The following is a 23,836-nucleotide window of genomic DNA, read 5'->3' on the forward strand; positions in this document are numbered from 1 at the left end:
AGACTAGAGATGACCTGCCCAAACCAGGAACTACACAGAGGCTCTGATCTGCTTATTATTTGCATTTCCCCATTCACAATTAACAGTCTGGACACAAAAACTGTAATGTAAAAATCAAAGGCTATAAGTTAAATGCTATTAAACACAAAGCGACCCCCTGCCAACTTTTTTTGGCAACTTAAGGAGCAGCTTTTTTTTTTTGTAGATGATTTTTTTAAAAATACATTTTCATAACCAAGTGAATAGTTCAAGGCACAACATCTAAAGGATCTTGACTGGAGTCGCTTAGTAGAAATTGCTGCACTGGTCTATCCTGGTCAGAGCGGCTAGTCTGCGGCTTTTTAATTGGAGAGGGATTACATGAAGAAGACTAAATGTTGTATTGAAAACCATACATTGTATGACAATTATAAAACATGTGATGCTTGTCTACAGAACTTTTACATTGGTGCTCTGTGGAAAAAAAAAAAAAATCTTTATATCTTTGAACTGAGGTGTGGAGCAAATCAGCTATGTACCATAGCAAAACCAACGGCAAGCGTAAGAAAGCATAGCGACAGCTTGGAAAGCAAAGCCCAGAGAGGTATTGTGAAATAAACACAAACACAGCAAACCATGACAAAATAAATGGGTAGTGGAACCACAGGAAAAGCATGGGAAAACTACAACATGAACATGCAGAATTACTGTGGTAAACTTTTATAACGGTATAAAAAAATGAGATTTAGAAATACAGATATACCTCCATCTAGCACTCAGAGACATGCACCAGGCTGCTGGTCCTGTGTGTCAGATTCTATTCATCCACAAGGGAATACAGATATACCTCCATCTAGCACTCAGAGACATGCACCAGGCTGCTGGTCCTGTGTGTCAGATTCTATTCATCCACAAGGGGGCAGCACAGACAACCAGTAAGAGAACAGTAAAGCAATCCTGAAAGAAGCAGCTCTCTATACTGCCGTGAAGAACATGACCAGTGTTATATTATGGCAGTCTGTAAAACTATCAGTTACTTCAAGCTGAACAATAAAAAAAAAAAAATCATTCAACTGCACAAATGATAAAGTCACAACTATGAAGCAAGAGAGACTTTGCAGTGAAAGGAGCAACACCAATTACACATGCATATACCGTTCTGTATGTTAATAGAGTTAAGTGTAGGTGTCTGCATGCAACATATGTCATATATATATATATATATATATATATAGAGAGAGAGAGAGAGAGAGAGAGAGAGAGAGAGAGAGAGAGAGAGAGAGATGGAGGGGGTACTGGGGCTTCCAAATGTCTTCCTTCTAGTTTTGATTCCAGTGAGCTTGCTTTGGTTCCTGCTTTTGGAAGAGGCTGGAGGCAGAGAAATTTGCTGAAGGATTTAAACCGATACAGACTCAGAAAAAAAAGGATATTGTACTTGACTGCACAATACCTTGAATTGAAATCAACTTGCTTATCAAATTCAGAAAATGCATGAAAAAAAAAAGACAAAGAATGTACACTAAGACCATGCAAATCCATGCTCCTAGACCCAAGCATTGTTTGTATTCAGTCACAGAAAGTGTCTACAATGTAATCTACTCTGGGTTGCTGTGAGGTTCATTAGGGAGGGCTTTCATTTCAGTCTAATTAAATACAGAGTCAGGTTTGGATTAAACACAGGAGCGCCTGCTGTTTTAATAGAAATGTTAAATGTATTTATTTATTCATGCTACTGGGAACCATTTCATTCAAATATAACCTTTATAAAAGTTTGCAGTGTAATCTTGCCATTTTCCTCTGGTCATACTATGAATCCACTGTAGTTTACCATGGTTCAGCATGGTTTAACATGCTTTACTATATCTCTCCTGGCTTTACAATGCTGAACTGTGCATTACCATGCTTTCACTGTGATATATTACACATTGCTGTGCCATTACTATGGTAGACTTTTTAATCAGAGCACAGAACTGACAGAACTCAAGGGTGCTCAGACGTTGAAAGCCACAGCGATGCAATGTTGGTTTTAATACGTTTTAAAAAGCTAAACTTTTTTTAACGGCCCATGTGTATTTAATCTGCATTACATGATGTTGCCACAGTGTTGCCCAAAACAAATATTTTTAGTGACCTCCTTTTTCTTGCGGCCAGCCCCATATTTAGACCAGCCTACCATTAAGACATTCCAAAGACCTCCCTGGGCTCTCTAGAGACCACCCCAGTCTCTTAATGGAGGTATTCCACAGTAAGACGTCACGGATCAACTAGCCATGTAAGCAGGATAACCCTGCTGCCCTCTTGCAGTCAGAGTTAATAATGCTTTGGTGCTGTGCGCGTAAGGATTGGCTGTCCCACTATACTGTCCCACTATGAAGGGATAATGCATCTTCAGTGGTTTAGTGCAGAGCAGTCACATTTTGTGGGTTAAAAGAGCCAGACAAATAAGAAATGTCACTAACATAAAAAGCAGGCTCGTTTCACATGTCTAAGCATCAGTGATGCTGCATTCTGACTAGGAGGAGGAGGAGCATCGGCATCAATAGAAATAGTATTGGTGCCTATAAACTATCAATCTATATCAGCAATATTTGAAAAGCCTCATCATCATCATCATCAGCCTTTTTCAATCCACTGCTGGATGAAGGCCTCCTCAAGATTCTTCCACAGAAGCCTGTCTGCTGCGTCCCTCATCCACGTTGCTCCGGCGTGTTTCCTGATTTCCTCTTTCCATCTTCCTGGAGGTCTTCTTCTTGGTCGCTTTCTATCTCTTGGGAATATGTCTATATCTATATATATATATATATATATATATATATATATATATATATATATATATATATATATATATAGACATACTGTGCCAACACTAACCATTATGCTAATGTTATATTGCTGGTGGTCCACCACAGAAAAGGCTGGCTGTGTGTATTGTGACGTGGGGATGAAAATATGCCCCCTCCTGATGTTTTACTGCCTTGCACATTTAGATTGTGGATTTTTAATTGTCATCATGAAATATAGCGTGTGCATCTGCTGAAGAACTTGCTGCAGTCATTCCACTTTCTTAGCATGCTTCTCTTTCTGCTCTGCACCGCTGATTTCTGGGCACTTGGTTCTAGCTTTAGGGAGGGTCTGGTGTACCAGAAATGTTTGCTCTTATTAGGGTTTTGAAGAATATTGTATTTCACTGTGCAGTGTGTTGCTTTGAATGGAAATGAACTTGCTCTCTACAATTACCCTGTGGTGGGGCTCAGTAATTTCCATTGTTCAGCCAGCCTCTTAAATATCTTTCCTAAAATGTTCTGAAGTTCTTTTCAGGGGTCGATGGTCTTCCATCACCTAGCTTTGGGGCAGCAGTACATAGGCAAGATCGTGGTCAAACTGCCTAAACAGGGCCTCTCACCTACTCTAACCTGCTACACCCTAACGAAGCAAGTGCAAAGCCCAAGGCAAGTTTTTAGAAAACCATTTGAAACTGTATAAAATTAGCAAGGAACGACTAAGAACAGCAACTGTTCCTTGTTTGTTTTTTTTTTGATAATTTTCAGCAGTTTCAATAATGTTTTCCTTTCAACTGGCTTCAAAATAGCCTTGATCTTTCTATTAACAGCAGAGCTACTGACTGACTCCCTCTCTGGTGTTCATGCAGCACAATCTCAGCTGCAGAGACGCCAAGCCCCACTCCAGTTATTATCAAGACAAACTGTTTAAGAGCGCTGGAACTTCCTGAGTGAGTGGGTGATGCAGGCACATTAAACCAGTAAAGGGGGTCGAGATCATTGTGGTCGATAGCATTGAAGCCTCTGAAACGTGTCTTCTAAACACAACACCTCTGACAAAAACAAAACACCCGCTGCACTGATTGCTGCCTAGTCACGGGCTAGGAAAACATCCTTCCTCAACGCTAATCTGAAACTGCTATCTAGGAAAGTGTCTGCTGCTGCTGAACACAGCTGTGAGAGCAGATGAGGAGATATAAGCTGGGGTGCCTCGACTGCAGAGGCACTGTGGTCTGTTATTGTTGCCATGGGGACCGCTTCTCTTTGATCAAAGGGATAAAGTAAATACACTTGATTTATCCCCCTCCACTCCTGCCACTCTGCAGCACTGGTCCACTTCTGCTTATTACTCCTGCCTTCTAAAGAGGTAACTGCGCTATACCATGGCAAAAGCCAACCATCAGAGTGCAGTACAACATAATGAAATCCTAGTGAAAGCATGGAGGATTGCAGTGCTGTAAGGCATTGTAAAAACCAATGGCTCGCCAGAATAAAGCAACTGGTCCCTCAAGTGTTGGGCCCTGTTCCTGTTTTGTTTTTATGTGTCGCTAAATGAAAAGCAGGAAGGATGTGTGATATCTGAAAGCTATCGTCTGCTCTCCTGAGTTCCTCTTTCCCTGAAACTGCTGCAAAGGAAGCAGTCAAAAAAGGGGATTGAACTTACAGGTGTAAGCATTCCTGATATAGATAGATATATATATAGATATATATATAGATGGATATAGATATAAGATTCCACTGGCACCCCCTGTCCTTGCTGTGACTGCAGTTTGCCATGCACAGCAGTTGGCCACAAACACCCATTTGAACAATGAATGCTGCTTGTTTTTTAATCTTTCATTAAAAAAGAACAGCGAGTGCCAGCCTGGACAGTTCCTGACTGAAGTCTGTTGGGTGGGGGGTATTTGGTTCCGTTTCATTCAACATCAGTCATGACTCTTGCAAAGATCATATGAATTTCATAATAACATTTTCTTTTTAAAAGGAATGAGTAATAGCCTTATTAAATGAATTGTTTCATCAGCATTTGGTATTCATTTTAATAAAATGTGTTTGTCTTATACCCAATTATAAAGTTTGTGGCGAGCGCGTTTCAGTATTTATTCTGCACTCAACTGTTCCTTTGTCAGGGTTCTGTCAGACGTGACAGAAAGTGGAAGCCACTCCGTGCTGTAAAAAACATGCTAGACGCGTTTGAGTTTGCGGGAGTACAGTGCCAATCTCTTATCACTGCAGGCGTGCGTCAAACTTTCCAAACTGCTTTGGTTTCGTCTTCGAAAGTGACAAGGCAACCGCAGCCTCCCTGCTTAAGCATTCTGTCAAAGTCACTTTGCAGACGAGAGCCCGTTTTAAAAGTGTCAGGAACACTACATGGGACTGTTCCATCTCAGAACGTTTGCTAGGGAACCGAAAAAACAAAACTCTTCCTTTGCCCGGAGCGATCTGTAAGGGGCGTCTGTTGATCAAGCCTTCGGGTTTCCAAGTAGAGTTTGGCGGTGGGGTGGATGGTACTGATTTTAATATAAACACACACCCTGCTCTTCAAAGAATGGTTTCAATCAAAAAGCTGTTGGTTTGTTTGATTTTGAGTTGTGTTCAATGCGAACTGTGTTGCCAGAGAAAGCTGTGTTAGCACAAGAAGAAACAATAACATTTTACACTGAGTCTCTAACTACTGTGTATTTACATAGTGGTTACTTAGTAAACACATGTGTACTTACACATCATTACAATGTTATTATGCATAGTTACAATCTTTTTGCACGATATAACCCTAACCCTTTTCTGTTACAATTGTGTACTCACAGTAATTAGAGTCACTTAAGGAGGCTGTGTGGTCCAGTGGTTAAAGAAAAGGGCTTGTAACCAGGAGGTCCCCGGTTCAAATCCCACCTCAGCCACTGGCTCATTGTGTGACCCTGAGCAAGTCACTGAACCTCCTTGTGCTCCGTCTTTCGGGTGAGACGTAGTTGTAAGTGACTGCAGCTGATGCATAGTTCACACACCCTAGTCTCTGTAAGTCGCCTTGGATAAAGGCGTCTGCTAAATAAACAAATAACTTACCGAAGAAACTCTGAACTCTGAAGGGTTCATCTGAGAAAAACAATATGAGGAAAAGAAGTATCATGGGAAGTTGTTTTGTAGCTGATTGAAAAGCGCTGCGCACTGGATCAACTCCCCTGGAATTTCATAGCTGTTATAATGCAACATAAAGCATACGTTTGAGGACTAATCCATGCAGGTTCATTTAATCAATATTTGCCTCAGCTTGTCATCACTTCCTTTCAGATGCCATGGGTTCAACAAGATTGTCATGTTTTAGCATTTTTCACTAAATATTATGACAAGCGGATAGTTTTTGTGCATTTTTGTGTGGAGAAGGTCTTACAGATTTAAACTGTGCTGTGTGTTTAATCTACAGTTTGAATGCATGCCAGTTCAAGCTGCTTCTCATATCATGCACCACCTCCTCAATCACAATGATCCTTCCTGTCAAGCAACTTGCAAAACCCACCTCCATCCCGCTGAAATATTACATATGCTGTGAAATATGCATACATGAGACCCAACAACTGAGCATCACTGCCCCAAGCATGTGCCCTATTGCATCACGGCACATTTCTAAACACATACACGTTTCTGTCCTGTGCTTTTACCATGGATTGTTGTCTTTTACAAACTCTCACACACCTCTCTGTGCTTTAGCATGTTTACCATGATTCTTACTGTATCGTCCCTTATGAAAGTCTACCATGGTATGTTTGTCTGCTAATTTAGCAGTTTATGCATGCTTTCCCCATGGTTATACAATGCATTTACCACACTTTACCATGGTTGCCTTCTTTCTTTTAATATGCTTTATAGTTTTTAAATATGGGCTTCATAGTGCTTACCTTTGCTTTAGCATGCTTTCACTGTTCTTTATCATACTTTGCTATGCTTTTACTATGGGACACTTTTATAATGTTGGACCCACCTGTACTGCATATAACAGCTGAGGAGTTACCTGTTATACAGCATGAAATGAAAACAGCAGGGCACAGTTCAAATAGTCTTTTTTTTATTGCACCTCCATTTTTTGTGATCCTTATTACAGGACTCTGAATGTAGCTTCAGTATATTATGGAATCATAACGTTATTCTTCAAAGCTGGCACTGTTCTTGTATTTCCCAGCTAACTATTTCCTTGCAGGTCCTGTAACTGGTGATTCAGGTACCATGCAATGCCAGTCACATTTATATTGCATCTGTCATGTGCAAATATCCCAGTGTGTGCTTCACAGACCAAATGCAGCTCAACGGGATAAAAACCTTCAAAGGTAAACGGTGGTTTCCAAGTCACCCCAGTCCATGAGAAGTGGGTGTTGGGGTTTGGCTATTAGTGTTACCCAATAAACCTGTCAGCCTGTCAGCCTCATTAGACCTTGTCTCCAGGGAATGCTGTAATGGATGTGACTCCCTACTCAAAAGAGCTTCCTGCTCCTCTGATCCCCAGGGTTTTATGAAGCTCTGTTTTAAAAGTTTATCTCTGCCCTGTCTGATACAATTTATGGGACAGATTTCCTGCAACGCTTGGCTGTCTGGATGAAAGACAGCAGACGAGATAACAGCGGAATGGGAACGCAAAGGCTGAGGGGAAAATATTCAGCACAGCAGAGAGTTTGGAAGGAGCTGGGCTGTTTAACTGTACCAGGGACGCTTTCACTTTACTTCCAGCCCAGTGTAAGTGGCACAAAAACAGCAAAGCGAGCATCTTAAAGTGGTGCTGAACCCGTTCCACATAAAGTGTTCTCAAGGGCTTGCACTAACCAAAGAGAGCAACAGTAAGGAGTGATGACTTATATATTGTGAAGAACGGGCTTCAGAGCAAGCATTACAGTTAGCTATGAAGTAGTATGGAGCGTTTGCCCTTCATTCGGTATGTTTCATACTTCGGGGTCATGCACACCTTGCCTCAGTTTCTTCATTCAATTAACTTGCATGTATTTTTTGTCTGGATTTGATTCATCCATGTTTTTGTGCTATTCTTTATTCAGCGAAGCCGGGGCAATGGAAGCTGATTTTTAGAATGAGAATGGGACAAGATCAGATGGTTGTGTTCATAGAATAGACAAGTAAGCCCAGAATTCATTTTGATCCCGAGGTGCAATAAAAAGGCAGAAAAAAAGCTACAAAGGACAAACCCAGGTGACTCTTTTCAAACTGTATCCTTCAGCGGGCAGCCCTCTGACTATATCAGCAGCTTCATTCTGCTTAAAGATGAATAGATTTAGCCCTCTGACTACATCAGCAGCTTCATTCTGCTTAAAGATGAATAGATTTAGCCCTCTGACTGCATCAGCAGCTTCATTCTGCTTAAAGATGAATAGATTTTCACTGGCTAATCTTGCTTTGCTTCACATGATCCTAGAATATCAATCATTTGAATTTCTATAGCACTATTAAATGACAACTGAGCTGAAGCTGAAGTTATTGGGCCCAAGTGTTTCTTGAAGAATCTGCAAACAAGAGCATTGTGGTTGCACATTATTACAAAAATGCATCTTGAAAACAGAAAACAGCCCCCTGATTCAGTCAAGGGCAAGCCAGGGAAATGCCATTAAATAATTGTAAACTCATTGTGAAAATGAGTAAGTATTTCCTGTCAAACATTTTTTTAAAAACCTGTCAGTGTGGTATTGCAAACTGAAACATCTTGTTTTGTTTTCCCTGCCTAACTTATGAAAGTGCTTCTAGACACCATACCTCCAGAACAAGTGTGACAGACAAGGCGGTGGCAGGCAAGTGGTTTCAGCGTGTGTGTGTGGAGGGGGGGGGAGACTTCTCCAGCAAAAACCTGCAGGGACTGCGGTAAGCAGGCAGACAGAATGAGAATCTCTGTAACCCTTTCCATGAAGTGTCTCCAATTACAAACCCTAACCCTGACCCTAAACCTAACCCTAACCCTAACCCTAACCCTAACCCTAACCCTAACCCTGACCCTAACCCTAACCCTAACCCTAACCCTAAACCTAACCCTTTAGATGAAGTGTCTCCAATTACGAACCCTAACCCTAACACTAACCCTAACCCTAACCCTAACCCTAACCCAAACCCTATCTCGAACCCTAACCTTAGCCCTAACCCTAACCCTAACCCTATCTCGAACCCTAAACCTAACCTTAACCCTTTTCTGACACAATTGTGTAATTACATACAGTATATCTTGCAAAACGATTCACACATTAAGTCCATTGTAGCTATGCATCATAACATGGTAATTAGAAGTCAGTACACATATATTTACTAAGTGATCTACATTTTAAATGCACAGTAATTCGAGACATTTCATGTAGTTTGACCAGAATCTCAATGCAGTATAACTATGAACATGCTTGAAAACAAAGCAAAGTGATGAAAGCCTTGTGTGCTGAACACGCAGGGCTCACCACGAAAACAACTCGATTCATTCATTAACTCATGACAGAAGCGCCTGTCTAAAATGTGCTTGTTTTTGTATTAGATTACAGCTAAGATGCTGCATTGCTTTTCCATAGATGCCTCGTCCTCATTTTAGGAAGGGAGGGGAAATGAATGCCTCTAATGGGTGAATTGAGCCAGGTGAGATTTGATTTCACGTGAATGAAAGGGATTGGGGTTTACAAGCTGGCACTTTCCTGAAAGCCCAGGAGCAGCAGATGATTAGGAAGCCCCCAGCGAGATCGCTTTCTGACATCTCCTGTTTATAAGCAGCTGAAAGGGGGGCCTGGGATTCGGTTTCTCAAACTCATAAAACTCCTGAGCGGCTATCCATTACCGCGTCCACATCCAATTGGGTTTATAATGGGTCAGGAGACCTGAAGCTTTTAAAGGGAACAGGAATCAAATCCTTCAACAAGCCCCCAGAGTATAAAACGCTTTGATTATCTTTTTAAAGCGTGAAGGTTTTTTTTTCAGTCAAGTATTACATCACTGTGATTTTTCCAGCAGTGGTTTGCACCCTGGGAGATGAATCAAAGTTGTGATTTATACTCTGCTCAACATGCTCCATATCTAATGGTGATAGAGATTGCGCTCCACTGTTAGGGGTGCCTTTCTTAGAAGAGACGTCAAACCCAGGTCATTGACTTTCACTACACATGAAAGAAAGACTCTTTCATACATCACCTCAAACACTCATGTCTAGAACCTCCAGTAAGAAGCACTGGTAACGTAGACATGATTTTATACATGATTTTATATAGATCGAGTTTGATCTCAATGTTTTCCTTCAATTATTAAGCTGTTAAAACAGGAACTTTATTTCAAAACTGGCTTACCTCTGACAGATGCCAGGAGGACTAATCCATAGGGTTTATACCTGGTAAATCTGGGGTCCATTTGTTTCTCAACACAATTTAATCTAAAACAGACATTAATATATGGTGACAGTCTGGACTGTACCATCTGAAAGGGGCGCAGGGGGGGATTCCTGTCTGTACCGTACTGCGATTATTCCTTCATACTTTAGCACCCCCCCACCAAGTGTGCAACCCCAGTAGGTGTGTTGGCACTAGCCCCCACACATCTGAAAGTAATTGCCGGGCTGCGTGGGGAGCTGTCAGATTCCAGCGCTAACCTCCCCCTGCAGGGGAACAGAAGGGAAACAAGCTCTGGGAAACCGGGGAGGACAATTTAAAAATCGCTGCTGTTTGATGGAACCCTCGGTGGAATTGGTCAAAGTGGAATTAATCGCCAACCTTTTCCTCTTCTCGGGATCCAACAGCTATTTGGTTTTTACTAGTGTGTGTCATTTCCTTCGGAAAGCACTGCAGGACTGGAATGTGCAGCAGAAATAGGAAAGGGGCTTTGCTCTTCTTTTCTGTGTGCATGCTCAGACTCTTTTGCTGTACCTTGCTGTTTCTCAGTGGCTTCAGCTTAGACACAATGGGACTCCTCAAGGCTGTTAACAGAGAAAGCTCCTTATTTTCCACTGCGCTCTAACAATAAGGCATGGCATATTTCAATAAGTGAGGCCAACGTGTGCTGTAATGACACTTTCTGCCATTAGACCTGTTTCCTCTTTTCTCTGAACGCATGGTAAATGATGGAAATACATTTTGATTCAAATGCATATTGTATATCTGCAGGATTACCATGCAACTTTACCACAGTAACCCAATGGTATTCTTGCAATGCATCAATATTCTGCAACAATTACTGCACCGGCTTGATACTGCAACTACTGCATTACTCTAGCCAAAGCAGGTGTGAACTGAGGACAAGCAAAGCCATTCATCAGTGGTGACAGGTTCCTCAGAGTGTGAACCTGACAGAACATTCCTGGAAACACCTTACACCGCTGACTGCCAACGTCTTTACGTTGCTGTCAGAATAACCCGTGTGCCTAACGGAACCGAGCAACATTTCTATTTATTGATTTAGATTTATTGAGTTATTGATTTCTATTTATTGATGTTTTTTAAAAACATCAGTGGTGATGTTAGTTGAAGCTAATGACATTTCCTAATACTGCACATGCTTAATTAAGATGAATAGGCACAATGTTTCCTAATGGCATAGACTAGCTTTCACACAGACTGGAGCGGTGGCTTGGTTTGTGAAGTCTGCTTTGATCCTGCCTGTGTCAGATGCATTAACCCCCCTGTAGACAGAAAGCAAAGGTACAAATCCCTATAACTTGAAACAGGTGTGAGCCGGCAGTGGGGGGGGGGGGGGGGGGTGGGGGGGGGTCTGACTCCTCACTGTCACAGACCCAGACATTTGGATTAGATAGAAGAGGATTATTAAAGAAGCCTCAGCCTGGATCTATAGACGTTCTCTACACAGCAGGGAGACTGGTAGAAGATAATAATATTAATAGCAATAATAGGAAGAATACTAACAGGATAAAGAGGAACAACAACTCTATCAATATCAAACATAATATAGTAATAATACTGCTACTAATACTACTACAACTACTAATACTACTACTAATAATAATAATAATAATAATAATAATTTTTTAAAGATACTGAAAGAACTGACTGGGCCCCAATGCGTGCATTCCTTCCTATCTGTTAGACACTCTTATCTGCCAGTGATAGAGGTGCTGACTGCGAGATGCGCGTTGGGCTTTTCAGTAACATCAACACATTCCAGCTGGCATTCCTCCCAGCCAGAGAAAAACACAGCCGTCCTGATAAGAGAAAGGGCAATCAAAACCCTGCCTAACCAAACAAATACTTTCCCTTCCTGCTCTGGACGGATGTAATTCCCTCTGCGTGGTCGTGGGTATATTTTCATGACCCCCCGCCCCCTCGTGCCTCTAAAGCCTGTTTAGAAAGCTCGGTCTTTAATGGCTCCACCTCTTTATTCAGTGGCTGCAGTGAGACATGGAGCTGGCAGGGAAGCCGGGGAGTTTCTCCTCGCTGCTCTGCAAAGGAACCCCAATCCTGCCCTTCATCTCCAGACATTCAGTCCTTGGCCTCTCTCCATCTCAAGAACAGGCTGCCAATTCTGACAAACTGTTAAGCGGTTCTGTGATGAATGGTCCACTGGGGGCTAAGATCAGACCACCAAGCTCATTTCATCCATCACCTGAGCTGGATCCAAATGCACGCCCCCAGGGGTGAAAGGCACAAGTGGCTGGAGAATTAGACAGCTGTGCCGCCTACCCCCTCCATCTCCATCTCTTTGAGCATTAGAGAATGCTCAATATCCTGGGCTTTGCGATCAGCCTATCTCAAAGTTCTATCTGAGTGGAGTTCAGTTCTGAGCCGTCTACCTCAGTCCCTTAGGAAAGGCTCACCGTGGGCAGCTGGCTAATTTCCTCCCTTAATCGAAGTGGTTACGGTGTTTTGAATAATCAGAAAGCCTAATCAGGAAAGAATTCCCCGTTCCGGTAGGTTTGAGAGAGTGCAGGGTTTGAGAGAGGACTTATCGCTGATCTGTAATCTCCATTTCTAAATCTCCCCCTTCAAAAGCAGAGAATGCTGCGGTAATGTGAAGCACCTGTCTGGGGGAAGTATTTAGTGAAAAGCCTATTGATAATGGACACAGTCTCTCATACACACACATACAAGTCTCTACTGCTTCATTCTCATGGGCTGAGGTCTTGAACTGGTGCTTTGCAGCTTCAGCTAGACCTCAAACACTGAGTTATTACCACCCCCATTTCGAAGCCATCTAAGGGTATGTGTCAACAACTGGCTGCCCTTTTAAAAGTCCCCCATAGTAATAGCACAGCAAAGTGTAACAAAGCACAGTGAAAGCATGGTGAAGCACAGGCAAGCGTAGAAAAGCCCAGAGAGGCATGGTAAAGCATATCTAAAAAAAACATGGCACGCCATGGTAAACTATGGTAAATGAATAGTGAAACCAGGGGAAGAATTGCAGAATTACTGTGCAGATTTACTGTGAACTCCTATAAGGGTGGTGATTGCCATTGTACACGTGCTATTGGTTTCTCCCAAGTGATCTAGATAAAAATTTGACGCCTCTCAAAATACCATGCTCCCAGCCACTGGTCCAGATTGGAACTGCCACAGTGAGAGAGGTCAGTGACAGCTGGGTAGTGGCTGGCAGGTTATGATGATGACGATGATAAGGGTATTAGCACAGTGTATAGACAGAAGGTGGTCAGTCAACAATTAAACATTGAGTCTAATTGTTAGTGGACTAACATAATGGGATGCTTACTGGCCATGTCTACAAAGCAGGTAGCAGGGCACTAGAAAGCTGGAACTTGGGAATGGGAAAAATGGGCAAAGAATGGGTTGAGCAAAAATACAGTGTTGCTATAAAACTACCCGTTTTATAACACTGAGGTTCTGTTTTTATTTTTTTTGCCTTTTTTTTTGCAAAAATGGAAGCACGTCTTTACCAAATATATATCTATCTCTTGGGATTTTGACATTTATCTGGCTGCCTAATTAGGAAGGTGAATCTGAATCACGCAAGGAACCATTGCAGATTTGCAACAGCAGAAACCCGATGCTGCTCAGAGAGGGTCTATCAGCGCTCCCATGCCTCTTTCGGGGGACTGTTTTCACTTGACAGCCTCTTGGCACCGCACACTGAACTAGCTGATACTGTGCCCCCAGACACCAGATTGTCTCTATTATCCATGCAACGCAGACCTCTCACTCAATATAAATGAGGGTCTTGTTTGTTTTTTCTTTGGGAATCACTTTCAGTGCAGAAAATGGGTTATTGGGCCGTGTGACCTGCCCGCCCTCTTTCTCATGCTCTCTGCTCCAATCCTGGCTCAGATATAGAAGTGCTAAGCACTCCACCCTTACACTTAGGCTCTGTGGTCTAACTCCATCGTGGATATTAGCCTGCCACGCATTCCAATAAGCTCTGACAATGAGATAATGCTACAGTATCCCCTTCCTTCATTCCCAGGCTCCCTGCTTGCAATATTGCCTCTTCTTCCACACCACTCTGTTGATCGCTGGGAATTACAGCCCCCAAAAATGATTTTAAACAACTTGGATTTTATCGACGGTTCGGACCTCATTATCTCAGCATCGGTTGGCTGCTGGGAAGATGGTGGCTTGCCAATTTATCGCCCTGTAAAGTTGCTGGGTGTCGGATGAAGAGCTCTGAACCCAAACAACTGTAATGTTTCCTGATGTGCAATTACCGCTGTGGATAATTGCTTCCTCCACCTGGGCTTCTCCTCCCACACGCCTCCTCCTGTTACCAGCATCGCTCCCCCTTGCAGACCTGCCGCTGGGGCGGAGGGACTCAGAGCCAGCAACTCTGTCTCCAAAATGAAAAGTGCTTTTGAAAACACATTGCAACTGCTGTGTTTAGCCAGGTGACCAAAAAAATGACTCAAACCAGACCTGAAAGTTGTGCTTCCAGCTTGACCTCTGTGCATGTGATTTCGTTCACACTTTGATGGTTAATATTTTATAACATCTGTAACTTTAAACATTCAAACACAGATTCAGAGTCAAATAACAAAAAAACCTCCAAGGTCAGTATACTGATCATGTCTGTTATAAAGTCTTCATCCCTGACATCAGCAAGCTTCTAACGAGTCAACGAGAGTTACTGACTTTTAATAAAACTACAAACTATCAATTACTACAAGTCAGGTTTGATTTCAATACCTCTCGGCACACATTTACAGAATCAAACTTACAGAATCAAACAGTAAAACAGGGAAAGAAGAAAAAAGTTAAGTTACCAAACCTTAGAAACCAGTTTAAATGTATTGGAGCCTTGTGTAATTGTACTGTATATACATTTCTGTGTCCATGCTGTATACATGTTGGATTTGCTCAGTGTTCTTCCTGGGTAATTGGTTCATATTTCTCTTCTTCTGTATTACAGAGATGTAATATATTTTTACCCTCAGGCCCATGTTCACCACACACCCCTCACTAATAGGAGGGCTGGTTTCCTGCTGCATTACAGCTCTCTACATTCTGTTTACATTGGGCCTGTGCCATCCTGGGCATTGTCAAGCCTTTGAAAGTAAACAACATCACAGCTGCTAAATTCCCCATCTCTTTGGGAGAGATTTTGACATAAGACCCTAACTTTCACAGGTTTTTCTAATTCTTAGTATTTCAAACCTCTGATCTTCTTAATTGGACTGAAAAAAAGGGGGTGATACAAGGCCATTTTTCAACCCCAGAGGCGGTTTCCGAACACAAAGCTCGCTCCACTGAATTTGCTGGCTCACAGATACACAGAGCGGGACCAAGTCCTCTGCAATGATCTGTCAGGCTCCCCCATTTTCAATTTACAGAAACTGTCTTCAACCCCCCCCCCCCCCCCCCTCCAAATAAAGCACAGGGCCTCTTTCAAGACACACATGCTGCGCGCATATCTTCAAGCTGTAGCACCCGCAGTCTGTACTCCACATATCGACTTCTGTTGAAAGGGCATTCCTGATAGTTTGCATATGCTGCCCTCAATTAGAGGTCTCTTCGCAGAGGTTAGTGTTAACTACGGTTTACTGTTGAACCCAAAATATGAAGGCATTGACTCGGAGACTGGCGAGGGCCTTGGAACAATTAGTTCCGGATCTGTTCAGTGTTTTATATTTTGTCTTTAAGTGGCACAGAATTGGGAGGCTTGCTTGGAAGTTTTTGGTTCAAATCTGCAGAGCTTTTTGCTTTTGTTAGTGGGTCTAAGGCACGGATGCACAGATCTGGTCTTTGAGGTCTGGAGTCCTCCAGGTTTTATAGGCATCATTAAATAATGAACTGATTAAGACTTGGAAGGAGGTTAAATTGGTTCAATTAAGTAATTCAGGGTCCAGATGGAACAAAGGCCAGGAGGGCTCCAGACCCTGTTCTAGGGAGGAAAACACACACACGCAGCAAAACCACCGGGACGATTGCAAAACACACACACGCAGCAAAACCACCGGGACGACTGCAAAACACACACACGCAGCAAAACCACCGGGACGACTGCAAAACACACACACGCAGCAAAACCACCGGGACGACTGCAAAACACACACACACAGCAAAACCACCGGGACGACTGCAAAACACACACACACAGCAAAACCACCGGGACGACTGCAAAACACACACACGCAGCAAAACCACTGGGACGACTGCAAAACACACACACGCAGCAAAACCACCGGGACGACTGCAAAACACACACACGCAGCAAAACCACCGGGACGACTGCAAAACACACACACGCAGCAAAACCACCGGGACGACTGCAAAACACACACACGCAGCAAAACCACCGGGACGACTGCAAAACACACACACGCAGCAAAACCACCGGGACGACTGCAAAACACACACACGCAGCAAAACCACTGGGACGACTGCAAAACACACACACGCAGCAAAACCACCGGGACGACTGCAAAACACACACACGCAGCAAAACCACCGGGACGACTGCAAAACACACACACGCAGCAAAACCACCGGGACGACTGCAAAACACACACACGCAGCAAAACCACCGGGACGACTGCAAAACACACACACGCAGCAAAACCACCGGGACAACTGCAAAACACACACACGCAGCAAAACCACCGGGACAACTGCAAAACACACACACGCAGCAAAACCACTGGGACGACTGCAAAACACACACACGCAGCAAAACCACCGGGACGACTGCAAAACACACACACGCAGCAAAACCACCGGGACGACTGCAAAACACACACACGCAGCAAAACCACCGGGAAGACTGCAAAACGAAGAAACAAATGTAAAAACTGTCATTTTCTTTGATGCAGATGTTTATTAGCTATGTGCTGCAATATATTCTAGCATCTGTTGCAATATATTGCAGCACATAGCTAATAAACTTTTAAAAAATAGCAATGAGATATGTTACAATATGCTGTATTCAAAACTTATTTTGGGTACCTATGAAATTGTTGGGAAATATCATATTCGTTTCCATGGGGTTTGGAATAGTGCCTGTAATATCTCTCTTTGCAATACAAGGAACTCATGCCATTTGAATGCAGTCGAGTAGTCAATGATTTCAGGTCCCGCCAGCAGGGGGCACAGGGATGTCAGGCTACTGCAGTATCTTCCTTTCACCTCTGGAAGCATGAGTTCTGCTTAGGTCACAAGGAACAACACATCAGTGCGGTGGACATCACAACACACACACACACACACGCACACACACACGCATGCACACTGACACACGCACACACACACACACACACACACGCACGCATGCACTGACATACACACACGCACACACACACACACTGACACACATGCACACACACACGCACACACACACACACACACACGCACACACACTGACACACATGCACACACACGCACACACACACACATACACACACGCACACACACTGACACACACGCACACACACACACACACGCACACACACATACACATCCAGCACAACTGGCAGCAATGGGAAAACTTTGCAGGCAGTTTCAGAATGTGATGCCAAGGATGTGATGCTGGACCTGGGTGCTGAACTGCTCCCCTTACCCCTAAGAGGGTGGTCCCTCCAGGGCGAGCTGGAGAGATGCTTGCTGGGTCACTTTGCTGCTCATGTGGATAAAGAGAGAAGGTTTCAGTCTCCAGCACAGCCAGTCATAAGCACTGGAATTCATCAACAAAAATGAAATTCACATTTAGGCAAATAACCCAAAACGCAACCCAGCGAAGCAGCTATTCCATGCCCCGGGCCCAGCGTGCATCATATCTCAAAGTAAATGGCACTATAAATCATTCCCATGTTAGGAGCGAGGCTCAGGGTTAGCAGGCTCACATATGGAAGTGTTTAGTGTAATCCTGATAGGGCTGGAGGGCACCGCATATTCTTTATTCCTTATTGCCAGCCAGGAGAGGCTCAGCTCCAGCACAATGCTCAGCTGCTGGAGAAAGGAACCCACAGCTCACTCCACACACCACATAGGAGCACCTTCAGAGTCAGGGAGAGAATCCAGGACGCTTTCTATTATATTAAGAGGTCAGGCTTTAAAGCGACAGTACTCATTTACATGTATCCTCTGTTCAGCTGAGGGAACACAAATTCACTTTTTCAGCCACAGTGGCTTGAAACCTGGTTCCAGGAGACCAGGAGACCTAGTTTGAAAGCTGTATCAAACCCCAAGTCTCCCCTGGTTTGCTGCCATTTAGTGGCCTGAAACCATGTTGTACACCACAGATTGGCTTGGTGCTCCTTCGGCTTAACATACACACAATGTCTGACTTGTTAACTTCCGATTGCTACCTTTATTGGGATACATTCGTTCTCAGTGGAAGGGAATGTACCTGTTGCCGTTACCCCCATTATAATACCTGTGGATTAAAAGGATCTGCATTACCAAAGCCTCACACTAGGCGGCAGCACATCTGCAAAAAAAGAAGAGAAAATCAATGTACTGCAGGAGCTGCTTGTTGTTCTGCAAGGAGGAACACACTGCAGTTTTCAAAGGGGTTTCTGGCAAGACGATTCTGCAGCCCCTACTCGGGACTGCGTCAGGTCATGTTGGTAACGTTATCCTAGTTTTACGCTTTAGACTGCCATTGCTGATATCATCGACCAATGAACCGTTCATCTGTGACAGTAAATGAATGGCTGACCAACACGCATATACTGATGTATCATCCCATTGGAATAGCAACAATTGATTTACTGATAAAAGCAGCATTTATAATAATAATAATAATAATAATAATAATAATAATAATAATAATAATAATAATAACACCGCACAGAAGAAACCGTTACAGTGTTATATTTTGGGTTTGCTAATAATATTACTATTTTCACCAACTAGAAACAAAGACTATTTTTCCCTGGTTTTGAAATCCAACACATTATAAAATAAAACCCGCACGAATCGAAGGTGAGCTCATATTTGTCATTAGTTTGGCTGGTCAATGACTGATCTCAGTTTATATCAGCAGCGTGCTTATTTGGTGCTATTGATGTGGTGCTTATCGGGATGAGTGCCTGGGCGCGTTATCTTTCCAGAAGCCGTCTATGGAGCTGCACCGGCCGGGTTATATCGCACATGTCAAACAGCCGGTGTTTGTTTGTCCCCCTAAACTCGCTAGCGTGTGAAACAACTCAAAGGATGCGGATTCCGATAATACCGGGAACACGTGACGCAGACAAGGACTACATCGCGCGTGTTAGAAGCAGGTTCTAATACCAGACCTCCAGGCATACAAAAGAGCGTCCAGTTGGGTTTCTAGTATGGTGTCTTATTGACTTCATTCAATGCCAAACCCCAATATTGAAGGAGTGTCCCGTCCCTTCATGCTATTGGTGTGGGCTGGCTCTTAATTCAACAGAATAAGGATGTATTATAGTTTAATTAATACAAAATCAGAAAATACATGATATTGGTTGACAATCGCCATAAATCTCAAATCCTAAAACTTTATAGGTTAACCGCTAAATCAAGCACTCCACAAGTAGTTTCACAGTAAGATTAGTTCTAGCCTGTAGTGCCTTGCTGTGCTTGAATTAAGAAACATGAGCCCTGGCATGATAATGGATTTACCGTGTGGAAACATATACACGAGTAGCGTACATATCAAATACGAATGTGTGTCATACTTTCCCATATATTTGAAATACATATTTAACAAGATGATTATATCGAGCTTTATGGAAAATATGTTTCAACAGCATGTTCCCACAATATAACCCTTTTCAATTGTATTAGTGTGTATATAAATACGTGTGTGTGTGTGTGTGTGTGTGTGTGTGTGTGTGTGTGTGCATAAAGTCTATTGTTTGACAAAACAGCAAAACTTGTCGACTCCCCGTACAAGCTTCTCAAACTCTCTTTCGAGTAAAAAAAAGTTTCTGCCCCTAGCGATGTAGTGACGTCACCAGAGCAGCAGCCAATAAGAGCCGCGAGTGGAGAATTTGGGGGGTTGGAATAGGTATGCGGGTTTCTTGTGATACTAGTTTACACACACACGCTGCAGGGTTGGGGATGGTATGTCAGCACAGATGTGTTCAAAGAGCTCTCGTTATTTATTCGGTGTGGTGCTAATCAGTGGACCAGGAGGAATAAACTAAGCGGGTTTGCAGCTGGATTTCACATCGGCTCTCTGTGAATTCGTGGAGCCTCGGAACCTGTGATTATTTTACAATTTATACTGTACTTGTGAAATTGACTTTTATCAGGTTTGTGTTACAAAAAAAAAAAGACAAAACGGAAAAAAGATAATTCAGCGTCCTTACAGGCGGGCACGCTGATGAAGTCCTTTCAAATCAGCTAAAGTTTTTTTTATTTTTTTATTTTTTGTTAATCATTTGCCTCTGTTATTTCTTGATATCTATATTCTTCGCTGGCTGGCTCGTTTAATATCTTGGATCAATGTTACAAAAACAACAAGACAAACCGAGGGGATAGAGGTTTCTTTTTTAATGAAGGCATCGAGCCGTCTGGTTTATGCGTGCAATTAGAATTGTATGTGATCTGTCTATGTAGGTGAAAGTACAATCTGAGGATTTCACGCTGTGAGTGGATTTTACAGCCCCCGCGAAAGGAAAGGTGCGGTTCTGTTTCGCCTCGCCTGTCTGTCCGTCGGGAGAGAGATTCCCTCACTTGTTAGCTGGCGATCGCAGGGGGTACCATGTCGCTGCCCAGAGTACAGGAGCGGTGGGCACCGTGCCTCGGACGGACCCTGCTGCTGTGTGGATTACTCTTTTCGATAGTTGTGGATGGATGCCCCTCTAAATGTAGCTGCTCCGGACCCAATGTGGATTGCCACGGCCAGGGCTTCAAGTCCGTCCCCAGGGGCATTCCACGGAACGCGGAGAGACTGTAAGTACCCCGGGCTATACTGCGCTAAGTGATCTCGTTTCAGCACATGTCGGTTTCTGACTCCATTGTGCGATATAATGTCGCTGCTACAGGTTGTTTCCACATGTTATCTATTACAGATGGTTATTCTGCTACGACTTGGAGCTGACATTTAGATAGTTTCCACCTGTCTCGGTGTGATTATGGGTTGGGTTACTGTGCGGCATGTCCGGCGTGTGACATCAGTATGATCTGTATCAGGTATGCTAGTAGTTGTATGATAATGCAACAGGTAAATAATAAGTAAATGCATATATAAATAAGAGTGCATTGCCCGCATAAGAAAACGACTATTGAATATGAATACTTTTGCTTTGCAGAGATGTGTTAAAATTCTAGTGTCCCTGTCAAATCGACGCAGTGGAAAATGTATGGTTGCATGTACTGTAGGTATTTATTTGCATGCAATCAGCAGCGCAATGACGTCATCTAGTCCAGTGTTTGTGGCCGTCCAGCAGTGCCCGGAATTGGTCTGTGAAAGTACACTGAGCTGGCCAGCTCGCCTTTCCTACCCTATTGGAATCCCTGTGTAGTTTGAAGTTACCCACCAGAGATCGTGTAATACAGCTCCATGCCCGCGGTGTCCACTGGAAGCGACACTGTGTTTATTAGAATATGGAACCGCGTTGTTCAGCGTTCTGCACTCATGTAGTCGCGTACGGTTATGCACTGCGCAATGCATTTCATTTCAGTTTATATACAACAGCAAAGCGGATAACGGGTCACGTTGAGACACCTAGGATTTCCAGAGCTGTTAAATACACGCGCCGCTCCCAAGAAAAAACTCGTCGTGTTTAATATGATGAAGTTATAATCTCAAAGCAGCTTTATTTACTCGGGGTTTCTGATCAGCCACATGTGCTAAATATTACAATATTATATACACATGAAAAGTGATCCGTTTAGTTCAGCAATGCACTGTAATAATAATAATAATAATAATAATAATAATAATAATAATAATAATAATAATAATAATAATAATTTAGTAGTAGGTATTATTAATATTATTTAAAGATTATGATTTCCATTACATGAGAGTAGATGTTAAAACTTCATGCTGATTTGAACTAGGCTCTCTTTCCTGGTTTTACTATGAGCTTGATTAGACAGAGTGTATAGGTAACAAACTTATTTAACTCATAGTTATGATGGATGGATCAAACTGCTGTGCAATGGGAGTCTTATTTCATCCCTGCACTGTGAAGGAGTTGTGGGTATCCTGTGCAATGGGATCAAATAGTATGTCAGATAGAAATGAACCAAACTTCTCATCCTGAACTGTTTCTAAACATTACAGTGATTCAGTAACACTGCGCACAGTGATTCAGTAACACTGCACACAGTGATTCAGTAACATTGCACACAGTGATTCAGTAACACTGCACACAGTGATTCAGTAACATTGCACACAGTGATTCGGTAACACTGCGCACAGTGATTCAGTAACATTGCACACAGTGATTCGGTAACACTGCGCACAGTGATTCAGTAACATTGCACACAGTGATTCGGTAACACTGCACACAGTGATTCAGTAACATTGCACACAGTGATTCGGTAACACTGCGCACAGTGATTCAGTAACATTGCACACAGTGATTCGGTAACACTGCGCACAGTGATTCGGTAACATTGCACACAGTGATTCGGTAACACTGCGCACAGTGATTCGGTAACATTGCACACAGTGATTCGGTAACACTGCGCACAGTGATTCGGTAACACTGCGCACAGTGATTCGGTAACATTGCACACAGTGATTCAGTAGCATTGTGCATGGTGATTCAGTAGCATTGTGCATGGTGATTCAGTAACACTGCACACAGTGATTCAGTAGCACTGTGCATGGTGATTCAGTAGCATTGTGCATGGTGATTCAGTAGCATTGTGCATGGTGATTCAGTAGCACTGTGCATGGTGATTCAGTAGCACTGTGCATGGTGATTCAGTAGCATTGTGCATGGTGATTCAGTAGCACTGTGCATGGTGATTCAGTAGCACTGTGCATGGTGATTCAGTAGCACTGTGCATGGTGATTCAGTAGCATTGTGCATGGTGATTCAGTAGCATTGTGCATGGTGATTCAGTAGCACTGTGCATGGTGATTCAGGAGCACTGTGCATGGTGATTCAGTAGCACTGTGCATGGTGATTCAGTAGCATTGTGCATGGTGATTCAGTAGCACTGCACACAGTGATTCAGTAACATTGCACACAGTGATTCAGTAACACTGTGCATGGTGATTCAGGAGGGGTGATCATCACAGGATTTAGGGGAGCTAAGAGGGCAATGCGATGGGATCTTGATTACATTATGGTAGCTGACGTAACTGAATGGGGTTAACCGCGGCTGAATAGTTTGAGAAAAATAAATAAATACATAAATAAATGATTCTGGATTATTATTTCTTTCAATTCAATTAAGTGAAAGGTCATGGGTGCCAGAGCCGTGGGGGCTAGTTGACCCTGCAGACCCCCAGGACCATGTAGGGGGTCCGATAGAGAAATAAACAAACAGAGGGAGCCAGGCTCCTGGTGAACGGTGTTTATAGTTTTAAATAATATTTGACTTTCCCGACAGCGGGAACTGTTCGCAGTGGACTAACAAAAGGGAAATAATAATAAAAAAATAATAAATAAAAAGCAGTTGACAGGAGCAAAGACAGCAAAGTGAAGAACAGTTGTAGTGTCCAGTGCACTGGGAATGATGACAAGTCTGTTTCATAACGACACACATTGGCTGCTGCTGTATAAGCACACCGCACCTGCTTTCAGT

At 43.0% G+C, this 23,836-nt stretch overlaps 1 protein-coding gene across 2 annotated transcripts in view; it reads left to right on the top strand.

Annotated features, from left to right (window-relative positions):
- Positions 1-20,156: 20,156 nt before the first annotated feature.
- Positions 20,157-23,836, top strand: part of LOC117431683 (slit homolog 3 protein-like) — a 100,619-nt gene continuing 96,939 nt past the window's right edge. For both annotated transcript variants that reach the window (XM_058996509.1, XM_058996510.1), the window contains exon 1: positions 20,157-21,019. In XM_058996509.1, the coding sequence (XP_058852492.1) occupies positions 20,829-21,019 (191 nt within the window). In that variant the 5' untranslated portion in view covers positions 20,157-20,828. The remainder of the gene's footprint in view (positions 21,020-23,836) is intronic.

This window comes from Acipenser ruthenus, chromosome 22, assembly GCF_902713425.1.
Source record: "Acipenser ruthenus chromosome 22, fAciRut3.2 maternal haplotype, whole genome shotgun sequence".
In the NCBI taxonomy this organism is placed as follows: Eukaryota; Metazoa; Chordata; class Actinopteri; order Acipenseriformes; family Acipenseridae; genus Acipenser; species Acipenser ruthenus.